The following is a 24,408-nucleotide window of genomic DNA, read 5'->3' as shown; positions in this document are numbered from 1 at the left end:
ATATATACAGTCTTATGGGACTGCAAGTGTAAGCCCTGCTGGCCAACAGAGCCAGGCAATCTGAAGGTGTTCCCTTGGTGGCAGTTACAAAATCTGGGGCTCCAGCTGAGTATATAAGCTCTTTTCAGAAAGATGCTGAGGAGCTGGAGCAAAGCAGAGAGAGCACACCAAGATGGCTTCCACAACATATATTATTTGAAGCATTTCTGCAGGCTGCTACATGTGTGCCAAACCTGAAGTTTGTCCCTCAGGCTGAAGCTTCAGGATGAGCAAAAAGTCCTCCTTTGCAGAAAGACTGGGGAGTGTACTTGAGTCTGTTGTCTGTGCAGTGTCCTGTGGATGTTAGCCCACCAAGAACCATCTCTCTGATTGCCACAGTCCCCTGGGACTCAGGCATGCAAGCTCCACCAGCCACCAGAGCCAGGGGGTCAAGAGGTACACTGTGGGTGGCAGACAGAAAAACCAGGGCACTAGAGGAATGTAAAGTTCCCCCTCAGAAGACACTGGCACTTTGGAGTGTGGCACAACGTGGATGCAAAGACAGCACCCACCCTCTGAAGTCTCTGGGAAGGATTAGAGTCAGCACTTGGATGCATGTTTAATTAGAAGTCTGCTCCTCAGGCTTCAGTCATGATGATTAGCTAACAGATCTTCACAGAAAGACTGAGCCTCTGGAATCTTGCTATGCCCCTGGAGTGACAGCTGTTTAAGACCCCCAAGCGTGAGCACCACTGGCCACCAGATCCAGCAATGTAGAGGTGTCTCTTGGCAGCATTTGTAAAAATCTAGGCATCAGACAGAGCTATGAGATTCTTTCTGGATGACACTAGAAATAGGAATAAATTTAACAAAGGTGGTAATAAAATAGCTGTGTTTCAAAAACTGTAAGACATTAATGAAAGCAATTGAAAAAGACACAAATAAATGGAAAGATAGTCCCTGCTCATGAATTGGAAGAATTAATATTGTTAAAATTTCTGTATTGCCCAAAGCAATATGTAGATTCAATGCAACCCCTATAAAAATTCCAGTGACATTATTTACAGAAGTAGGACAAATAATCACAGTCTCAATGAGCAGTCTTGAGAGAGAATAACACATCTGGAGGTATCAAGCTCCATTACTTCAAATTATATTACAAAGCTATATTAATTTAAATGGTATAATAATGGCATAAAAACAGACATGCAGATCAGTGGAACAGAATAGAGAGACCAGAAATAAACCCATGCATATAGGCCAACTGATTTACAACAAAAGAGGCAAAAATGTACAATGGGGAAAGGTGTCTTCAATAAATGGTATTGGGAAAATTGGATATCCACATGCAAAAGAATGAAACTGGACCACTCTCTTACACCATAGTATATAAAAATTAACTCAAAATGGATTGGAGACTTGAATGTAAGACCTGAAACCATAAAGAGAAGATAAAAATAGATGGTAAGCTTCTGACATAGGTCTTGGTGGTGATTTTTTGAATCTGACATGAAAAGCAACAAAAGCAAAAATAAACATGGGGGACTGGATCAAACTAAAAAAAAAAAGTCTGCACAGCAAAGGAAACTATCAACAAAATAAAAAGGCAAACTACTGAATGGAAGAAAATATTTGCAGATCATGTATCTGATCAAGGGTTAATATCCATAATACACAAAAAACTCATCTAGCTAATAGCAAAAACAAAACAAAAACCCAATGTGTTTAAAAAATGGACAGAAGGTCTGAATAAACATTTTTCCAAAGAAGGCATGTAGATGACCAACAGGTACATGAAAAGATGATCAACATCATTAATCAGGGAAATGCGAATCAAAACCACAAGGAGACATCATCTCATACTGTTAGAATGGCTATCATCAAAAAGACGGGAAATAAGTATTGGCAAGGATGTGGAGAAAAGGGAACCATTGTGTACTGTTGGTGCAATGGAAATCGGTGCAGCTACTATGAAAAACAATATGGAGGTTCTTCAAAACATTCTAAGTAGAACTAACATATGTTCCAGCAACTCTACTTCTGGGTATCTAGGCAGAGAAAACGAGAACACTAACTCAAAAAGATACATGCATCCGCATGTTCACTGAAGCATTATTTATAATAATTAAAGTATGATAACAACTTAAGTGTCCACTGATAGATGATTGTGCAAAGAAATTGTGATACACACACACACACACACACACACACTGGAATATTATTCACCCATAAAAATGAGTGAAATCTTGCCATTTGCAGCAAATGGACGTCAAGGTTATTATGCAAAATGAAATTTCAGACAGAGAAAGACAAGTGCCATAAGATCTCTCTTAAATATAGAATCTTCAAAAAACGAAACAAAAACAAAAAACAAAATCTTATAGATACAGGGAAATGATTGAGTAGTTGCCAGTGGTGAGAGGTGAGGGGCGGTAGAAATCGGTGATCTGGTTTTTTTGTTTGTTGGTTTTAGTTTAAACAAATTGAATAAAAATTGAATGAAATAAGATAAAACAATGTTCCCTTCTTTAGGCTTTTTTACAGTGAATGGCAAACTCAGTTCAGGAAGCTTCGAAGGTTTGTCCAGTACTTCTCAAATTCAAAAAGCACCTCACTGTACCATGAAGCAGTTTGACCATTCTAGCAGTTCCCAAAATGTGTTCCATAGAATACTAATTTTACTGGGTGCCAAAGGTTGCATTACAGAATGATTGGGAAATATGTATTCAACAAAGCTAAACAGGCGTCTTTACTGTGGAATCTTTATTAATATAGACTTTAAAGTTTCAGGCAGAGAATAAAATATGCCGTAGCATTTCTCATATATTTGTGAAACCCTTTTTTTTTTTCTTTTCTTTCTTTCTTTCTTTTTTTTTTTTTGTCTTTTGTCTGTTTTTTTTAGGGCCACACCTGTGGCATCCAGAGGTTCCCAGGCTAGGGGTCGAATAGGAACTGTTGCTGCCGGCCTGTGCCAGAGCCACAGAAACGCTAGATCTGTGTCTGCAACCTACACTACAGCTCATGGCAACACCAGATCCTTAACCCACTGAGTAAGGCCAGGGATCGAACCCACAACCTCATGGTTCCTAGTCAGATTCGTTTCCGCTGTGCCATGATGGGAACTCCAAACCCCTTTTTTTCTCAGTAAATCTCTTGAAACTGATATTCCGGGAAAAATAACTTGGAACACCCCTGGTTGTCCTCAAAATCACATCAGTATTTGGGGGAAAGGAGTGATGTGCTGTGTAATTCTGGTGTAACACTCCAAATTTTAACTCTTCATTGGTATTAACATCATATGTGTTTAAAAGAGTGTATTCAAGTTGAAATAATCATTTGTAAACCTGCTAATTTACTTATTGACGGGAGATGAGAGGCGAGGTAGGTTGACACCTCCAAGCCTCTTCACTCAAAATCTTGACAAAAACCTTTTGGGGGACCCTTTTTGTTTGAAGGTACACTTTGGAGACCCTGTCATTAGTTACTGAACCTGTAAATGCTGACAAGGACCTGCTTCTGTATTTACAGGCGACTGACAGCCTTCAATGAAGAGGAGGAAGAAGGCGAGAACTGTAAGACGGGCCCTAAACCTGTCCGATTTTTGGGTCCTTCCACCAGCACCCAAATTAAAGTCAAGAATTCCGCTTCCGTCAGGGTGTCCCCGGCCAGGGCGTCGGTGAACACGGCTGCGGGAGGAAAGGCAGCCCAGCGCTGTGCCCCGACGAGAGTCCCATCCCTGGTGGGTACCGCGGGTGCTGAGAACGGAGCTGGGCACCCACCTCCAGCTAAGGTTCTGCTCTCCGACAAGAAGGCCACCCCGCCCCGAGTGATAAAACTGAAGCGGACTCCCCTGTGTGCCACCGGGCCTTCCCCGCCCGCCTGCCCCGCGGCGAGGACCGTGGGGACCCCGGAGCCGCCCCCCAACGCCCCCGGCGCCCTGGACCTGTGGACTGAGAATGGGCAGCGGCAGACGGATTGATGGAAACAGGGCCTCAGGACATCCCGTTTGCCCTTCTGAGCTTCCAGCCCGTTTAATACAAATAAGTGCCACTCTGCTGACGCACTCGAGGTGAAAATTTAAGTTTCTGTTTAGGACGAATGGTGTGAAAAGGAATGGGTTGTGTGAAGAGGGATGAGGAGGGAGATTGCAAGTGTCTCCGTTTCCCAGCGTTTCAATTTACTTGTCGAGGGCCAGTTGCAATTTCAGGTTTTTAAATGTTTGAAAATGTTTCACTGGTATTAAGGCAACAAGACAGTCCAGCACAATCATCGCTAAGGAAGTCCACTGTGTTGCTGCAATAATTCTAGCTTTTAGGTACTTATTTAATGTTTCTCATTGCGGCCAGGGATTGGAAAGGGGGTTGGGTTTAGACCTTTCTGTCTGGCGACATGGGGAGGGTGGTGGTAGTGCTTCCCTGTGCTTTGTCACAGATGCAGGAGGTTGGAGACCACATAGGTCAAGGTGAACTCCGCCAGGATCACTCTCAGTCTCAAAAGGTAGTGTGAAAAGATAGGTAGGAAAAGCAAGACGATAATTTGAGATCACATTTTGACTCTCACTTAATCAAACCGTTTTCTCTCCTAGATTGGCTTTTCCTACACTTTTCTGTTAGCAGATTTATTTATACATCACAGGAAGATTTCTTGGGATAAGAACGATATAATGCATCTTTGGAATGAACTGCTGAAATATTTTGAGTCCGAAGAGTGAATTTTGAAAACACTTTGAAAAAGAAGTTAAAAGTTTAACTTTTTAACTAAAGCTAATGTTTGTTTTTCAGAAATGACCATTGAGTTATTCTGATTATACAGTATGATTTTTATGCATAAAATTTCCATGTAACTTGAATTTAATATTTTTAAACAGAATAGTTAATCTTCTATTTTTTCACAACTGTTCATTTGTATGTGTTTACACGTACAGGTTATGTTTTATAATTGGATCACATATTTCTACCTTCAGTGAGCAGTATGCCTGCAGTGTATTAAAAATAAGTTCATAAAGCAGGGTAGTTTTTACTCAGTGCTTACATTGGTTCGAAAGAGTAAATATACTCAAGACATTACTTTTCACAAAATACAGTAAAACGTTTCCATAAAAAGTGAAAATTTTCTGTGACTATACTTATTTCTAAGCCTTGGTGCCGTTTGGTAGTTTGAAAGCTTGTTCAGTTATATAGGTTATCTATTTCTACTTTCGCAGTTGCTTTCTTGTCTAGTTAATGTATGAAATTATTAAACCAATTTTGGATAGCTATCCAAATACCAGCAACTTTCTAAAATAAGTGGCTAGAAAAAGTGAATATTTAACTAAAGATTTATGAATGATATTCCCCTATAGAATATATAAAATATTCAGTCACCTTGAAAAATACTGTCATAAAGAATCCAGGACCTCTCCAGTGAGTTTTGAAAACTTCCATTTAGGATATTATTAGTATTGTTTGATCTACGACCTTTTTTTTTTTTTTTTTCTTTTTGCCTTTTCTAGGGCCGCTCCCGTGGCATATGGAGGTTCCCAGGGTAGGGGTCAAATTGGTGCTGTAGCCACTGGCTTATGCCAGAGCCACAGCAATGCAGGATCTGAGATGCATCTGCAACCTGCACCACAGCTTGTGGCAACACCAGATCCCTTAACCCACTGAGCAAGGCCAGGGATCGAACCTCCAACCTCATGGTTCCTAGTCGGATTCGTTAACCACAGAGCCACGACGGAAACTCCAACGACATTTTGAATTGCTGATTCATATGAGAACATATTATACTAATAGACATGTATTTTACACATAATAAACATATATCTGGAAAGGAAATATTTTGAAGATTAATCATGGATGATTCAGTCAACAGCTTGCATTTCTTTTGCACCAAGTAGTTTAAGGGACATCTATAGAGCACATTTGGCCTTTATGAGAAGAGTTTTGGGAGTAACTACGGGGCCTTGGTGCAGCTGAGGTGGAAAGGGACAAACCATCTCTTAGGGGTATCAGGAGTCAAAATCAAATTCAGAATGTTCCAGTAACCTGAACATTACTTTATTTGGGTGTGGTTCCCTCGGGGTTAGGTTCATACATTTTGCCTCATACCAGACTCTGTAAGCATTAAAGAGTTGGTAACTCATCATAACCCATTGCTCTTCCTGGAAAAATAAAAAATTTTTCAAAGGAAAATGTGCTTTATAAATAGTGATTCAGTATCCTTACTTTGGAAAAGTAGGTTTGTGTGGTTGTTGGGTCAGAGGACACAATGGAAATTCTGAGTGATGAGTGGGATATATATGTATTGCTCACATAAAAAATAGAATTGACTCTATCCTTGCAGGGAATCTGTGTTGAAAACTGCTTTGCCCTGATTAAACCTGGTTATTTATATGGTAGTGAGCCTGAGGCTGGCAGTAGGGATCTACCGAGGACTTCGTTTCATTTGTATTTTTCAATAACAAATTTTTGTTCCAGTATTGCCTTAAGTTATAGTTTATAAAGTATTGTCATCTATTTTATTTCAATGTGCTGATTTTGCATTTTAGTTTCAGAACAACGTAATGAAGGCAGTCTTTTCCAATCCTTTAAAGATCAAGAAAATGAGGTTCAGCAAAGTTAAGGCTGTGCATAAAGACCCCTCTACACACACACATTTTAGCCATATAATCTGATTTCCATAGAGTGACGCAGCATCACTGACCAAAGGAAAAGCTAGAAGGAGGAAGTAGATGTAAAAGTGTGAATTTGTTTAATATTTAAAGTTTTTGAGCAGGAAGGTATTATGGTATTAGATTACGTGTCTGTCTTCTGCTAGACAGGGACTCTGTCGCCTGGTACACAGTAGGCCTCCAGTAAATTGCTGACAGGGCCAACCCCTTGTCCCCCCAATTATTTTATAAAATGGATCTGGTTGCAGTCTTCAAGGGGTGCAGAAACTGATTTCTGACCTTGCAGGATTTATCCTGTTAGAACAAAGGAGTTGCTGGTGAAAGTTCTTTAATTCGGTCATTATTGCTAATGACCACAATTACCATTAGTAATGACCGTAACAGTTATATAACTTGTCAGGTTGTTTAGAGTAATTCAGAGACTGTGGATCATGAAACCCCAGAGAGGTCAGACACACTGCCTGACTTCTGAGAAAGGGGAAAGGCAGTCTCTTCTTGCATTACTGCTCCTGCTAGAATTGCTGATGCAATTTCCTTTTCATTCACAGACTGAATCCCATTGCTTCCTTAGCGAGTGCTCACATTGAGAAAATGGTTGATTCACTTCCCAGTCCATGGTTAAATACCATATAATTATTATCCAACTACACTTTGATTTCTAAAGAAGGAATTCATGTACAAGCATATTTGGCTGTCCCTGAGAAACTGTTTATAGAAAAATTTTATTTAAATAACATTTTGTTTTGTTTTGTTTTGGTATTTTCTGTTTTTGTTTGGTTTTGTTTCAGCCTCGGCCAGGGTGTGTGGAAGTTCCCCAGCCAGGGATGGAGCCTGTGCCACAGGAGTGACCCAAGCCATTACAGTGACAATGCTAGATAATGCTAGATCTTTAACCTGCTGCACCATGAGAGAATTTCCTCAAATAGTATTTTGAATGTGCACAAAGACTGTGGTAATAAATTGTTTCATAAAGGGGAATGTGCCAACATTTCTATGAATATGAGGTGCCTTATAAAGGATTGCCTTAGTTATTACGCCTGCAATCCCTTTGAATAGCTTTAATCTACATTAAGTGAGGATGGGGAAGCAGAAAGAACGCACTTAGTAAAATGAAAGGAAACGGCTTCTACTCCAGCAAATGGAAAGTATTTTTAAATGAGTTACATATGTGTATTCCTAAGCTAACCAGGAACTTTTTAATTATGGAAACTACTGTCATTTCCCAAATGCTGAAGACTGTCAACAAGTTGCTGATTCCTCAGCCAGTGAAGAGTGAATGAGTGATTCTATGTTTTTTTTTGGGTTTTTGTTTTTGTTTTTTGTTTTTTTTTGCTTTTTAGGGCCACACCTGTGGCATACAGAGGTTCCAGGCTAGGAGTCGAATCAGAGCTACAGCTGCCGGCCTACACCAGAGCCATAGCAACGCCAGATCCGAGCTGCGTCTGCAACCTACACCACATCTCACGGCAACACCGGATCCTTAACCCACCGTGTGAAGCCAGAGATCGAACTGGAAAACTCATGGTTTCTGCTGTGCAACGTTGGGAACTCCAAGTGATTCTTTGTTGAGGGCTGCCTGTTTCAATCAGATGAAATCAAATGCAGGATTTCAAGCCTGTTGTACAGCCAGAAAAGGAAACATCATGAATTAACTAACAGGGAAAAAAAATGTGGTTTCCAGCTGTTTTTAGAATTTCATATTCAGGGAATTTGGTTGGTGGTGCAGCCTCAGAGAGACCATTTTCACGTAGAGCCCTGTCAGCCTCATGAGCTTTGCATGGTGCACATTGTTACAGAAAAGCTAATCTTTCTTTGTTCACATGTGTTGCCTCAGACAGCCCATACACATTTCATATTCGCTAGCTAGACACGAGCTGAGGTAGGCTGGAGCTAAGACAAACAGAATTTTACAGTAACTGTCAGTCAATACTCTGTCCTACTTGTTTATTTAACAACTTTTCATTTTATAACATGGCTTCTCACACTTTCCCTTCTTTTACCCGAAAGCCCTCTACACCTTAGTAAAGTTTCGCTCAGCGACAGAGATGAATTTGGGGACCTGAAACGGAGAAGAGAAACTTGTTTTAAACAGAGAGCACTTTATAGAAAGAAAAGGTTAGCATGTTTGCTAAAGTTGGAAAAAGACGGATATTGCTGCCTTCTGAGAAGATTCTTGAATATTTGGAGCTTCTGCTTCAATCGCAGCTCTTTCAAGAACTTATCCCTTAATTTCTTGGAAAATGTGAGAGTGCAGCTTCTATGTAGATGACATGAAAGCCCGAGGGCGTCAGAAATTGTATTATTTAGACCCCAGCTGTGGGCCGGACGGTCTGGATTTGGTAATGGAGCCTGGACCAACCAGGAACTCAGCAGAGCTGGAGGAACAGGGCAGCCTGTCCTTGCTCATCCACTGTTTGTTTTCTTCCTCCAAATCCCTCGGACCCTCAAGGTCAGGGTTTTTCAACCGTGACACAGTTGACATTTTGGACTGGATAATTCTTTATTGTGCACAACTGTACTGTGCACGGCGGCATGTTGAGCCGCATCCCTGCCCCAGTTGTGACAATCAAAATGTCTCCAGACTTTTCCAAATGCCTCTTGGGGGTGGGGGGAGGTGACACAAAATCAATTACCCCTATTTGAGAACCATTGCTTTAGCCGGGTGGCTTAACCTGAGCAAAATACTTGTAACTGCCTCTCCTAATTGGGGGGTGTGGATGAGGAAGAGAACATTTTAGCTGTCAGTCATAGGCAGGAGTGGAGCCCTGGGAATTGAGAGAGAGGATGATACTAAAGGAAGTATGGCTCAGGCTTGCCAATTAAAAACTCCTAGTCTATCTCCCTTAGATTTCTGGTTTTGGTTGCCACTCTAACCAAGCAACTATCGAATAAAAACCAAGATGTATTCTTCTAAGCCCTTTATATATTAACATTATTATTATTATTTGTCTTGTTGTCTTTTTAGGGCCATACCCGCAGCATATGGAGGTTCCCAGGCTAGGGGTCCAATTGGAGCTACAGCTGCCGGCCGACACCACAGCCACGGCAATGCAGGATCCGAGCCATGTCTGCTACGGACGCCACAGCTCATGGCAATGCTGGATCTTTAACCTACTGAGCAAGGCTAGGGATCGAACCCATGTCCTCATGGATGCTAGTCGGGTTCATTAACTGCTGAGCCATGACGGGAACTCCTCATATTAACTTATTTAATACACCAACCCTAGGATGTTGGTGGATTATTATTATCACCATTTTATTTTTTTATTTTTATTTTTTGTCTTTTTGCCTTTTCTAGGGCTGCTCCCATGGCATATGGAGGTACCCAGGCTAGGGGTCGAATCGGAGCTGTAGCTGCCGGCCTACACCACAGCCACAGCAATGCAGGATCCGAGCCTCGTCTGCAACCTACACCACAGCTCACAGCAATGCCAGATCCTCAACCCACTGAGCAAGGCCAGGGATCGAACCCACAACCTCATAGTTCCCAGTCGGATTCGTTAACCACTGAGCCATGATGGAACTCCTATTATCCCCATTTTATAGGTGGGGAAACTGAAGCACGGAGGGGTTTGGTAAGCTCCCCAGCATCCAGTATAAGGCAGAGGCAGGAGCCACATGCATGTCATCTTCCTCGAGTCCAGGCCCTTAAACCCTGTTTTAGACCCCTTGTCATAGGAGCTTGCCACTCCCCAGACAAGAGCTAGATAGGACATAGAGGTGTCTGTGTGCTACAGAGCTATGATTTATTTGTCAAACACTTTTCTTTTTTTTTTTTTTTTTTTTTTTTTTGCTTTTTAGGGCCACACCCAAAGTATATGGAAGCTCTCAAGCTAGGGGTTGAATCTGAGCTATGGCTGCTGGCCACAGTCACGGCCACAGCAACACGGGATCCAAGCCGCATCTGTGACCTACACACACCACAGCTCATGGCAGTGCTGGGTCCTAGACCCACTGAGCGAGGCTAGGGATTGAACCCCTATCCTCATGGATACTAGTTGGATTCATTTCCACTGCACCCCAGCAGGCAGTCCATATGTGTCAAATACTCTTAAAGGGCTTTCTAAGGATATCAACTCTTTGCCTCCTGGTTCCAAACCTGCTCTTCACTGCCCTGCTTGTGATGCTGGAGCTGGACCCCATGAATGCTTCCCTTTAGCTGACCGGCTTTGACACTGGAGGGTCAGGGCAGGAGGAGCACATGCCCCTCTGTTCTTGCTCCTGCAGCAGGTGCCTGGTTGGGGGTGTGGGACCCCCACAGGCCCAAGTTACACCAGTAGCAGCAGCTTCCAGTCCTGTGGGTCTCCCTGCTGACTCGCCAGATTACTGGACAGCACTCCTGCTGGAAGCTTCCTGCCAAATTCTGCTGGCGCCCCAGCAGGAGTCCCAAGGAGTTCAGTGTCACCCCTGCTGGTGGAACCTCCATGGCTTGGTCTCCATGGGTTGACCTCCCCATTCCTTGGGGAAAGCTCCCCAGTGCCCTGAGTGGGCTTCTTGCTGGCTAGCACCTCAGTGAGCTTTTTGGCCTCTAGTGCCACAGCCATCCCCTCCCCAGCAGGGTCAGAACCTCAGCCTTGGGGGACAGGGATGGGCAGGGGTGGGAGGCTCTCCCAAACTTGTTCTTTCTTCTGCCTCAAGCTCTAGTATAACCATCCCATTATCTGCTATTCTGTTTTCCTCAATTACTAATCCCTTGTTATTATTGCTTCTTATATACATTGCATTTCTCTCTGTGTAAACTTCCTCATATAAATTTATGAAGTGTCCCCATTCACATTACTCTGTGGTTACTGTCTCCATACAAAGTGCCAGGCATTATTCCAAAATACTTTGCAAATATTAACTTATTCAACCCTTGGAGACAAACATGGTTACTGGTCCCATTTACCCACGGACGTATTGAGGTGTTGAGAAACGCACCCAGGTTTACCCAGCCAGGAGGTGGCGGGGCTCAGGTGTGAATGCAGGCAGTCTGCAAGGGTTGGAACTTAGCTGCTCTGCTCTCTTCTCATCTTCTCTAGGCTTGACTTACTGCAGTATTTTGAACAAGCCATTTAGACTCCGGAATTTTCTAGACGTATTAGAGTTGGTCATTCTTTCATGTCTGCCCTCTCTTCCTTTTATTTATTAAGTATCTACTGTCTGTCTGGCTTTAGCAGTGGGATAATGATGGTATTGATCAGCTTTTTACATAATAATAATAATTTACCGAAACTGTCTTCTCTCAAAAGCCTAGGAATGGGTGAATCTAACCCAAACGTAAGCACCTGAAGTTACGGTAGTTTTCAGTTTTTGACAGGAAAGGCTTTTTACATTTACTTTCTGTAGAGATTCTTTGGTCATTGTTGCAGTCGTGGTTCTGAAATATATATATGTATGTATTTTTTTTTCTGCCAGAAATCTACATACTCTCTCAGACAAACAAATTTGCCGTTGAATTTAATTTTCTAAAAACTGTGTGTGGTAAATTCTTCCGTGAAATTTGAACTCAGTGGTGGCACAGAAAGCACCTCTGAGCTCTGGGAAGAAGCAGAGTTCACAAACAAGGGGGCTCTGAAAATCACCAAAAAGATTTATGAGAACCTTGTGCATTTCTCCGATAGTGTAACTGGGTCCAGACAGAGCGCCTTTGCCTGAGGGGCTGCTGTAATGAGATTAAACTCTGGTTTGGGCTGATCTGCCTCCAAGGACTGGGGACTTGGCTCTTAGAAACTAAGAATAGACAGAAACTTCCTTGGGATTTATAAAGGTTTGTTGGAAAAAGCAAAGGAATGAAAACAAAATTCTTTTAAAGTTTGCAATGAATAATATTAAAATGGTGCTTTAAGTTCTTGAGGTAACAAGAGACACTTAGCAACTCTTTATATTTTTTCTCACCAAATTTGACCAGTTAAGGTAGCTCAGCACTTTCAGGAAAATGGCAGAGCAGTGTATTAGTCAGCTGAACAATAATTATTTATTGTTATTCTTACTATTTATCTTTTAATATGGCTACACTCACGGCATACGGAAGTTCCCAGGCTAGAGGTCGAATTGGAGCTGCAGTTGCCAGCCTATGCCACAGCCACCTACACACCAGATCTGAGTGGCACCTGCGACCTATGCCACAGCTTGTGGCAACTCTGGATCCTTAACCCACTGAGCAAGGCCAGGGATCAAACCCACATCCTCATGGATACTAGTTGGGTTCTACCTAATGAGCCACAATGGAAACTCTCTTATTTATTATCTTTTGCTATTACATAGTTTATTAAGGAAATTTGGGAGCAAGTGACTGTTTTTTCTTTCCTCTTTAGCTTCATTTTTTTTTTTTTTTGGTACTTGGGGGAATCCTAGCCCATTTATACCTGAATCTTAGGTGTGGGGTCTGAAGCAAATATGGTTTAAAAAAGGTGCCATTTCGTATTTTATGGCTGCTATCCCTGGAATGTCTGCTGAGAAATGAAAATATTACCATCTCTAGACACAAGAGGGCACTCTAAACAGGCAGCATGGGATACAGCATCTTTAAAGGGAGGGATGGAGGGAAGGAGAAAGCTTAGTCAAAGGTAGTGTTGAATTCAGGCGCTTCCCCATCAATTACTCTTATCTCCCCACCCCACCCCACCCCCAGAAAAAAACCTGCCTTGCCCTAGGAAAAGAGCTGTCCAGGCCTTGGAATCCCTGTTCTTATGGTTAAATGGAGAGTGAGGCTTTCAGAGTTGGAATCCCCAAATCTCTCACTTTGGCAAAAATCTTCAAGTCGCTTTTGCTCTTCAGACTTTCTCCACTAACCTCATTTGATGTCTCGTCCCTAAGAATGTTAAGTTAAAAATCTCTTTTTGAAATGCCCGCAAAATTGAACTGAGCTTTACATTGGATCTAGAGTGTGTTTCATGTGTCTTTCCCCGAACTCTTGTATGGCCTTTACTGAGGGTGAATTTTGTTCCAACTTGTGTTTAACTTTCTGAGCTTTGCTGCCTTCAGCACCCCTAGAATAGGTTCACTGGGACAGAGCTGGAGTATGTAGATTCTCAAATAAAATATAAACGTGGAATGTCGTTGGGAACTCCCTGTTGAGGTCCCAATTACATGCCTTTAATACATGGTCTTGCTGGTCCAATGTAGGTGAGTTTTGAAGTGATACAGTCTTCATGGGTATCCAAATGGTTTAGTCTCTACTAGAGAAATGTCTGAGAGAGAGAAGAATATTCTTCTGGCAACTGTGTATTAACGAGAGAGATCAGAGTGTTCATGGCCCACGGATTTTTTTTTCCAAAGTTTAAAACATTTGAAAAGAATGGCAGAATTCAACCCAGATTTCTAGGATCACACCAATGATTCCACCAGAGCAGATGAAGATATATTATATGGTATTTCAATGGTCTGACACTGGCCCTAAAATATTGAAATGATCATTTCAAAAATGCAAATTGGTAAACGCTTACATGCCCGGCGTCTACAAGAAAGGCCAAATCCAGGAAAAAAATGTAAACAGGTTTGAATAGTTCTTAGCATTCTTTTTTGTTTCTTTTCAGTGACCTGGAGTGTTTGCTATGTGTTTGGGAATGTGACTGAGATTTCTTAACCCCAAGAACAACGTGAGTGGGTGTGTCAAGGCTTGGGGGTGGGGAGATCCGAAAGCAGGGGTGCTCTGACCTGACAGATCCATCGCTTTCCTGTTTCGAGACTCGTTTGACTCATCTTTGAAGCTGTCCCATTTAAACTGCCATTTTTCTGTGGGGAGCCAAGTCTTGGTATACAAAATTTGTGCAAAGTCCTTCTGTCTTGTAGAATATAAATCCAGGGCCTCAGATGGAATAAACGGTCCTGAACATTTATCTTTCTTATTTGAACAGACGACTCTTCCTTCCTTCCTGGAATGTGACTTAACATTTAGAATTCCTATTAAATCTTCGAGTACACCCAGAGATCTCAGAAAGTTCTCTCCGGGGAGAGCAAACATCCTCCCGCACTTGGCAAAAGAAGAAATGGATGCTTGCGTGGTGTGCAGGCTCAGCTGCTCAGGGCTGCTCCGTGGAAGAGAACCACTGAACCTGGGCTGCCAGAGAAAATGTTAACATTGAACTGAAAATAAGCATTTGAACTCAAAAGAGGCCAACAAATCTGTAAGACACGTGGAAATTTGATGGATGCAGTGGCCAAACTCAACTGCTTTGTACTCAAAGACAGAGCCCTTGGAGTTATTCAGGGTGTGTCCCCTACCTCCACTCCTATATCTAGTCTCTCTCAGTAACAGGAGTCCTTGTCCACACATCCTTGTGCTTCTGGGGGGCCAGCCACATCCCGGCTTGTGGGGTGGGCTCTGATTAGTCTATGCTAATTAGCACATCTCATTTGCTGATCAGTCTCAGGACAAGCCTACCAGTTGTCTGGGCCAATGATATGCAAGACCCTTGCTGGACTTCTGAGAAAGATACCTGCTCCATGGGGATGCTGCCTGGAGAGCTTCTTTTCTTCTGGACAGTGCAGGAGATGGACGTGAATCTGAGGAGTGAGGCAGCTATCTGCCACCATTCTGAACATAATGTCAGCCTAAGGAGAAAGGGAGTGCTGAGATAATCAGAAGAAAGGAGCTGGAGTCCTGATCCAACTGGACCCGAGGCATACCATAACATTGGGCTGTTCAGTCACAGAACCAATACTTTTGTGTGTGTGTGTGTTTTCTAGGGCCACACCTGCGGCATATGGAGGTTCCCAGGCCAGGGGTCTAATTGGAGCTATAGCTGCCGGCCTCCGCCAGAGCCACAGCAACTCGGATCCAAGCGGTGTCCTTGACCTACATCACAGCTCACGGCAACGCCAGATCTTTAACCCACTAAGCGAGGCCAGGGATCAAACCCACAACCTCATGGTTCCTAGTCGGATTTACGACAGGGACTGAGCCACAACCAGGACTCCCAATACTTTTCCTTTATTGTTTAAACTAGGCTGAGCTGAGGTTTATGTGACTTGCAGCCAATACTTCCATCCTATCACGTGGTGTCTGAGATGACTGGGGTGTTACATCCATCTATATGCGTGTAAGGTACTGGCAGGGCCATTATGAGGCATTCTTTGTTCCGATAGGATACTTGTCCCCAGAGAAACTGTATTGTATGGAGCTCTGTGCCACAACCTCTAGTCTCTAGAGTTCTCTTAAAAGTACTACATGTACATTTGATCACAAAGTGGGCCTGAATTAAAAAAAACCAGCCAGGTATCAAATGCAGCATATTTTAATTTGTTTCAAATAAAGCAATATATGTATATATATATTTTTCAGAAAAACACCAGATGTTAAATTCTACAAAAGCGCACGTGTCTTCAGCAGATCATGTTTGTCTGATCAATAAGAATTTTGTTTTCCACATTAACTCTCTAAAGACGATCAATGGATTGACGTCACTGCTACAACATAGGTTGCTACTGAGCCTCTGATCTGTAGCCACAACCTCCATTTTCCTAACAAATGAGTAAATACTGCCTGGCTAAAATGCTGCAATGTCCTGATGAGAAAAAGCGCCAACAGATCAAGCAAAGCCATGGAAGATATGAAGCAAGCTAGAGCTGATTATTAGAATTAGTAAAAATGATTAAGACAGGATGCCACAGCCGTACAGGGTTTGTAGATTCAGACTGACTCTCTTTTGGCAGCGAACTGGGTCAGCACCTCGGGCGGGGATCCAAAACTGAGTGAAAACTGCTTTTCTTTCTTTCCTTTTTTTTCTCTCCGAGCTCAGGCCACCAATGTCACAGCTGGGACAGAGAGGACGGCAGCCTCCGTGGAAACTTCTATTCTCGTGGGGCAGAGATTGCACTGTGAAACCCTGGAGACGTTTCCCCGGAAAGGCCTGGCTTCCGAGTTGTCTGCAGCGTGCTGCCTTCGCCGGGGCTTTTCCGGATGGGCCGGGGCCTCGGGGGTCTTTGTCCCCAAAGAGGCTTCTTGGTTTTTGGCGCCGCCCTTGTTTTTGGGACGGAAGCCGTTGTGTGGCTGTCTTCTGTGTTCGTGGCGGTTGTTGCCTTTCCCCATCGGGTCGTTGTCGTTACCACTGCCCTGTGGCTTGGCAGATCCGTTCAGCCTGTTGTTGTGATACTGCGGATTAAATCTTCGTCGTTGACTAGCAGATCCATTCTACCAAAAAAAAAAAAAAAAAAAAAAAGTAGGCATTAGATGCCAACAAACCCCAGAAGACATCAGGGAAACGAAATCTCTAAGCCCCAGGTAAGCTTTTTTATACCCCAGCAGAATGTGACGACATGCAAATGAGGTCAAGCTGATAAAAATCCTCTAACTTGAAACAGCAATAGACTGTCTTGTAAATGGAATGCCAAGAAAATCACTGATGTTGAAAGAGAGGCTATGGGAGTATAAGGTAGAAAATTCAAGAACCAGGCCAAATAAAACCCAGAAAGTATGCTTGAAATAAAACAGAATGAAATGTAACACAGAGGTAGGGAAATGATGATTCTCTAAGCATTCCTGGGACATTCTGTATAGCTATGAATACGAATTCTCATGACATATATACATATATGTAAAATTCTGTTAGTAATTTTTCATCTCTAATGCAGCTTTTCTATTTGAAATAAAATACAAACACCACATTTCAGAAATACTATCTTGGATAAATACAGGGATGATGAGGTGTCCCTGGTAGATCTTGCAGCAGTAACGTGTATTTTCTTTTTTCTTTTTTTTTTTTTTGTCTTCTTAGGGCTGCAGCTGAAGCATATGGAGGTTCCCAGGCTAGGGGTCCAGTTGGAGCTGTAGCTGCCGGCTTACGCCCCAGCCACAGCAACACCAGATCTGGCCTATGCCATAGCCACAGCAACGAGGGATCTGAGCCAAGTCTGTGACCTACACCACAGCTCATGGCAACGCCGGATCCTTAACCCACTGAACAAGGCCAAGGATTGAACCCACGTCCTTATGGATACTAGTCAGGTTCGTTAACCACTGAGCCACAAGGGGAACTCCTCACACCTCTATTCCTAAACTTTTTGTGTTTCTCCACCAACGAATTTTGAAGCATCAGACTGAAAAACCCACACCCTCAACAAATCAGCGACCAAGAAAATAAATGGATGAGTAAAAAGGAAGCAGTGGGGTAGCCTGTGTGTCCTTGAACGAGAGAAAGGTTTCTGAATTCCTTGAGGTCAAGGATAGCAAGTTATTTGGTGCTTAAGCGTGCTGGGCACCAGGCAAGAGGCCTCACCCTACGTCCCTGCATTTATCATCGCAGTCACCTTTTAAGAGAGCTATTATGTGCTTCATTTTATAGATGAGGACAAGGGCTTTAAGGGACTTGCCCAAAATCTTCGGTTAGAAAATGGTTCCCACTTCACGTATTCCCTCCTGACAAGATTCATAAGTCATGTGGGACATGAACACAGACCTTTTCTTGAAAATCAAATTTCTATTGCGAAAATACGTGATTTTATGCGTTACAGATACATAAAGTGCTTCATTTGTGCATTGTGACTGGATGGTGCCAGTGCAGGGCAGACCTGCCCCTGGTTCCTCAGGGCCCAGGCCCACGTACATGCCTCTGAATATTGTCTCTTCCTCTCTCTGGCTCGTCCTGCCCTGTGAGGAGCCTTACATACTGGAGTGCGAAAACTCCAGCCTGCACATCTGCGCTTCGGCCACACACCTGCATATACTCATTCTTTGGACCTAGGGGTATGCAGACTGGTAGTGTGGCCAGCCCTCCGGGTGGTGAATCCAGGGATGCAGTCTAAACAGACCCCGAGAGTAAGGGTGGGGCCATTTGGGAATAGAATTCCAGGATCTTGAGTACTTGGAGCCCTTCCAGAAGGGAGAGTGTAGATTCTAGGTAATCCCATCTTGGTCTCACTCCATAGGGAGGGCCGTGGGCCGTGGCTGGGCGAGGACCACGAGGCTTCACTCTAAAGCACAGGGCCCAGGACCCAGGCCCTTCTCAGGCTCAGATATACTTTTATTTTTATTTTTTTAATTTTAATTTTTGGCGTTCCTGTCGTGGCTCAGTAGTTAATGACTCCAACTAGGAACCATGAGATTGTGGGTTCGATCCCTGGCCTTGGGTTCGAAGGATCCGGCATTGCCATGAGCTGTGGTGTAGGTCGCAGACTTGGCTCGGATCTGGCGTTGCTATGGCTGTGGGTTGCGGGTGTGGGCCTAGAAAAGGCAAAAAAAAACAAAACAAAAAAATAAAAAATTAAAATTTTTGTTTTGTTAGGGCTGCACCCTGAGCATATGGAGGTTCCCAGGCTAGGGGTCCAACTGGAGCTGTAACCACCAGCTACAAAGCCACAGCAATGCTGGATCTGAGCCTCATCTGTGACCTACACCACAGCTCATGGCAATGCTGGATCCTTCACCCACTGAGTGAGGCCAGGGATCAAACCCACATCCTAATGGATGCTAGTTGGGTTCATTTCCGCTGAGTCGATGGGAACTCCTCAGATATATTTTTAAATTTAAATGAGCCATCGCCTGCAGTGCTTTGCTAAAAATGATAAAACAGGGAGCTGAAAAAGTTATCTACATGGATAGCATTTAATCTGGCCTCCCTTGTTTTTGAAGAAATTGTGACAGAAATTCAGACTAAATTTTGGACTTAATTTTAGTATGGGGTTTAATGAGCAAAGAACAAAAAGCTGTGAAGATGTATTTGGATGGCAAGTGAACTGGATTTTATGATGATCTTAAATCTATGGATGTATGAAATACTCCTTGTCAGAGTGCTATTTTAAAGTTCATGAAGCTATGTGGGGCCAGAGACATGCCTGCCCAAATCACTAATGAGAATTCTAAAAGACCAAGGCCACACAATCCAACAGGGCACTTGTTAGAAATCCAACACTTTGAAATGCTTAACAAAAAAAAAAAAAGTCTCTTTATTCAAGCTCTCTTCCTTAGAGCTCATGAAAAACGTCTTTTTACAGCATGTCCAACTTCTGAATCATCAAATCCCATTTCTTGTTCCTTCTCTATCGATAAGGGGGAAAGCACTTCTCAAGGATTTAGTGGAGAAGTAGAAGGAGAGAAGCCTGTCCTTTGGACACTTCTATTTTTAGGGCCTGTAGTAGATAAGAATTAATAATGTCATCTTGAAATGGATTTTCTTTACTGAAAGCCCAAGAGAAGAAAGAGAAGTTTGAGCTACCTTTGGCCTCTTATAAATACACAAAACATAAATGGGGATTAAAAAATCTTAAAGGAGTTCCCGTGGTGGCTCTGCAGAAACAAACCTGACTGGTATCCATGAGGATGCAGGTTCGATCCCTGGCCTCGCTCCATGGGTTAAGGATCCGGCATTGCCAAGAGCTGCAGTGTAGGTCCGACATGGCTTGGATCTGGCATTGCTGTGGCTGTGGTGTAGGCTGGTGGCTACAGCTCCCATTGGACCCCTAGCCTGGGAACCTCCACATGCAGCAGGTGCAACTCTAAAAAAGAAGAAAATTTGTTTAAAAGAAAATCTTAGAAAAAACCATGCTGGATTTCTTCCAGTAGTGTCAATGGCCAGATTCTGAATCTTGTCCCCATGTCTGTGTGAGTCCCTGCCACGTGTGGGCCAGTTATGGGGACCAGGGTTGTCCTCAAGACATGAGAAGAGCTGTCTAACTTGCTAATGCTGTCAAGTGTGAGAAGATCACTTCCTCCACAGGGGTAAGTGCTTATGACATGGGGCCTGGACGGACCAGGGGAGCTTGGTGAGGCCAGCCAGGCAGATGGAGGCTCTGGAGGTCAGGCTGCTGCTGGGGATGGGCGGAGCCTGGGTGTGACAAGCAGTGGCTGTTTTCCGCAAACATGTGGAGTGGTTTCTTTCCCAGGAAATGCACCAGGGTCTGGGAGGCAGTGCAAGGTGGCCTCCCTGGACAGTGTACCTGCTTATTAGCCGGTGCGGTCTGGTGAGAGCTGTCCGCAGTGCTGGGAAGGTTGCTCGCCATTTTGGGGTTTGCTGCTTTCCCCTCGGAGGGTTTGGTGTGACTGGATGATTTTCGGGTGAAGTTACTCTGTTTTCCAGAGGTGGTTGCGTGAGCGTTCAGCAGCGGCAGCAGGGAGCTGCAGGGAGTTCTTGAAGAATAGTTGTTCTTTGGATGTGTAACTGCAACAAGAAAGCGCTTGGTGTTAGGGGCTGTGCCATGAATACAGCAGCCTCAATAATCCACTAGGAGACAAAGAAATTTGGCAAGAGCTTCAAAAAAACATCAAGGAAAGGTTTTTTTTTTGTTTTTTTTTTTTTGTTTTCTTTCTGAAAGATGTTGAAAAGGCGTCTTGGTGCTTGGAGATGACCAAATATAGGGTTAGGGTTAGACTTAGGGTTAGGGTTAGGGTTAGGGTTAGACCAAATATATTCTTTGAGAATTACTAAACAGCATAGTCATTTAAGATGGGAGACATTTGTAGGGAATAAGACTTATCTGAGCAACTTTAATGTTATTCCTGAGGTTAGAACCATCAAGGGAAGAGGGATAACGAAATCCTGAAGTGCCCTTTCAGCCCTCTCTACAAATGCACTCTGCCTCTTGGGTTCCCCATTACCAAACCCTTTCTTGCCATTCTTGTCAGATCCCTAGACCAGTTGGTGTTGCAGCGCTGCCGAAAAACCTAGAGGTACACAGACACCTGGCACACCAGAGCCAGGGTATTCTGAGAGCACGGGAATGGGTGATGTTGGGTGTCAGGAATCTTGTTACCCAGGGTTGTGCATATCCATCAACCTCAGGGCCAGACCTGCCAGCCCCAAAGATGCCCCAAAGCATCTTGTGTAGTCCGTTAGAGGTACATTATCTGGCTTTTTATCAATTCCATTTTTGACAGCCCCACTGTAAATCTGCAACAATCCAATGCAAAAGTCAACATAGGCTAATCAGAGCCGCGGCGGGGCTCAGGCAGATCTGTTCAATGTTTATTATCACCCTTCCTGCTGGTTTTGAAAGGGGTGGTTTCTGATAGGATGGTTTCCATGTGATTATGCTGCATTAAGGCTGGAGGGAATCAATTCAAGGATATAGTCATGATTTCCCTCACACAGTTCACCAGAACTGGACTGCCAGGCTGGACAGCAAGACCTCTGAATCTTGAAAAAAATTGTCACCAGTTTTTAAAAGCAATTTTCTCTGCTACCTGTGTTGGATCAGACTTAATCCTGGCATTCTTCCCGAGGATTTGGAGTGTGAGAAGGGATCATGGAACATTAGACATGGAAAGGACAGGGATGTATTTCTAGTCCCTTCATTTTACAGGTAAGGTGGGATGGCACACTGGGGGCTGTCCAAACATGACCAGGGGATTTGAGTGGCTCTTGGGCTAACTAGATTCACTTTCCTGGCTGGGGAGGGCCAGGGGGGAACACATTGCTATTTCTGGTTCAGTAGCTGTCGGCTTTCAATGTGCTCTCAACAAAGCTGAGAAGGAAAGGGCCTTTCGAAGAACAATTGTCTCCAACATGGGAGGCTCCAAATTCCAATGTGGACACTTGGGACCTGGGGAGGGATGGTTCCTCCCGCTAGATGGCACTGGAAGTGCTCTGGAGGAGAGCAGGTGACGCTGGATGGCCCTCCCCGCCTCAGGCGGTGACAGAGGCTCTTGGCATCACCCATTATCAGGCTGAAGTGGAAACGGTGGGGGGGGGGGCAGTTAAATCTCCTCCAACCAGATAGTCTGGTTTTTTAGAAGATGGGGGCAAAATCTAGGGATGGATCATGGCCAATGAGATTCTTTCATAAGGAAGGGAGTATATAGAAAAAAAGAAAATAATTTAAAAGAGATGCAGCCCCAGATTCAGATCATTGCCTAAGATATGTGAACAAAGATGCTCGCAGCAGTGTTGTTTTAACAGTGAAAAACTGGAAGCAACCCGAATGTCAACAATCAAGGGGCTGATTATGTCAGTTGTACTTAAATAAATTATGGGTTAAATATACTGGCATGGGAACGTGTCAGCCGCGTATCGCGAAAGGATAAAAGCAAATTCTCTTACTATGTATGTCATGGAATATATAGTACATGATAGGATGTAGGATAATTACATACACTATATAATTTGCACAGTTGGTTATAGAGGCATATAAAGTGTGAGGGTTCCACAAAAGTAATGTCACCTTCTATTTAATATAGTTCTGTAATTTTTAGATCAAGCTTATATTTTTTTTCTACTCAGAAGAAAAAAGCAATTCTCACTTTGCAAACCAGTGCATCCAAATCTCAGTCTTTCAGCTTGCTATGAGGCTATGGATATTCCATGTCCTTCACCAGTCCTTCTTTCCTCCTTGAGGCTGTCCTTGAAGCCACTTTAGTGCTCATTCCCACCTCCCCTGGCGGGTGGGCTGGAGTAGGGGGGAAAGGATCAGCCAATCGTGCTGCATGTTAACTGCTCTAATTAAAGGAGAGGCTCAGGCAGTGCTGGGCAATGTGTGTGTGTGTGTGTGCGTGCGCGCGCACACACACACACACACACACACACACGACAGCTGGACCCTTCACGACAATAGCCCATTGTTTCCAGACTTATTAGAGAGATTCGCTCTCCTGTAACCCATCTCTGTAGAACCAGGCTGTTTGAAATCAGAGAGGCGGTTGATCTGGCAGCACTTAAGAAAAGTTTGCAAAAGGTATCCACTAGTTGACCTGTTCTGTTCTGCGTAATAAATCCTGGGGATTTAGTGATGGGCAGTGGCATTTGAAGACTGGAAGTTCAGATCTTGACATTTCTCATGACTTGTGTCATGACCTTAGATCATTACATCTCTTTAGACCTCCCTTGAGCCCCCGGGGGAACTGCACACCTGACATTTCTGAAAGCAGCTCCAAACAGCACCAAGCTTACTCACACAGAATTATTTAGCAAGTATACAAAACTCACTTTCTCCGCAGAGCATGATTTGGGCCTTTAGCTGTTCAATGTCACAGGAGAACCGGGCAGCTTTCCCGAGCTCTTCATCATATTTACGCTCGCTGACAAAGTGCTGCAGGGAAGAGACAGGAGCCCCGTGATTACATACAGACAAGGCCGAGGCACACTGCAGACCCATCCACGTGGCTCTCCCGCCTCCACTCGTGGTGTGAATGCATCCCCAGGTGGGAAGCGTGCCAACTCCATCCCTGGGAGGCTCTGTTAAAGCCGGCTTGGTTTTGACCTGCCTTGAGAATGATCACCATTTTGCTCTGGGAATACATGTGGATCCTGGCTTTCCCTTGCCTGGGCTGAGACAAAGCTGTGACAAGGGCAAAAATATGCGTCTGGACTCATCGACTTAACCTTTTTGCACCCCATGCTCTCCTCCTAGCACTTCCTGTCCTGCTGCAAGTTTTTCGATTGCCTTCTGGTAGCCTTCCTAATCTGGCCAATGGCCTGCTAAGGTATCATCCCTCTTGAGAAAGCATGTTATCCTTCCTAGACGTCTGTCTCCATTTTAATTGGGAATCAGGAAGTCCAGGAAGGCTTACTAACTGGAAACCATTACCTTGAATGGTAGAATTTCAAGTGCTGTTAAAGGAAGTGGGAGAGAGATTACTTTTCAATTCGTTTAAAATTAAGATCTATATGTGGACGACAGAGTGAAGAAATACAGAAACCACGATGGCTTGGTCCCTCTGCGAGTTTACCAGGGAGTTAACCACATGTCAAGAGAGACATACCACTGTGCATACTAGAAGGTAGTAGGTGCTTTAAGAATATAAAAGAGGAAGGAATTCTTTCCTACTGAGGAGAATGGGGAAACAGTTGTGTAAGAGGAAGCCCTGAGCTGGAACATTAAAAGAAACATTGAAAACTATTTCCCCAACATGGGCCAAATTCTTAGCCGAT

The 24,408-nt window shown here is 43.7% G+C and overlaps 2 protein-coding genes and 1 long non-coding RNA gene across 22 annotated transcripts in view; 2 read left to right on the top strand and 1 right to left on the bottom strand.

Annotated features, from left to right (window-relative positions):
* The window catches only part of KCTD18 (potassium channel tetramerization domain containing 18), a 39,808-nt gene extending 22,896 nt beyond the window's left edge, over positions 1 to 16,912 (top strand). For 2 of the 6 annotated variants that reach the window (XR_014828905.1, XR_014828903.1), the window contains exons 7-9: positions 3,508 to 4,048; positions 14,146 to 14,208; positions 14,467 to 16,912. Coding sequence is in view for 2 of the 6 variants with exons in the window: in XM_084998400.1 (XP_084854526.1) it covers positions 3,508 to 3,958 (451 nt within the window). In the remaining 4 variants the exon portion in view is untranslated. Of the gene's footprint in view, positions 1 to 3,507; positions 6,150 to 14,145; positions 14,209 to 14,466 lie in introns of those variants that run through there. The other 4 variants (XR_014828904.1, XR_001301538.3, XM_084998400.1 and 1 more) reach the window with 2 other exon arrangements.
* Positions 1 to 24,408, top strand: part of LOC146396078 (uncharacterized) — a 1,511,729-nt gene that overhangs the window by 1,345,483 nt on the left and 141,838 nt on the right. The window lies entirely within an intron of this gene.
* The window catches only part of SPATS2L (spermatogenesis associated serine rich 2 like), a 181,059-nt gene continuing 172,481 nt past the window's right edge, over positions 15,831 to 24,408 (bottom strand). For all 15 annotated transcript variants that reach the window (NM_001177916.1, XM_084998081.1, XM_084998085.1 and 12 more), the window contains 3 exon segments: positions 15,831 to 16,742; positions 20,483 to 20,703; positions 23,464 to 23,566. In NM_001177916.1, the coding sequence (NP_001171387.1) occupies positions 16,347 to 16,742; positions 20,483 to 20,703; positions 23,464 to 23,566 (720 nt within the window). In that variant the 3' untranslated portion in view covers positions 15,831 to 16,346.

This window comes from Sus scrofa, chromosome 15 (assembly GCF_054392235.1).
Source record: "Sus scrofa isolate SSC_HxYL_T2T_F1_AM1 chromosome 15, Sscrofa_HxYL_maternal_Yorkshire_Landrace_v2.0, whole genome shotgun sequence".
NCBI classification, from domain to species: domain Eukaryota; kingdom Metazoa; phylum Chordata; class Mammalia; order Artiodactyla; family Suidae; genus Sus; species Sus scrofa.
Note: the sequence above shows the minus strand (reverse complement) of the source record. Positions and strands in the feature narration are given on the sequence as shown.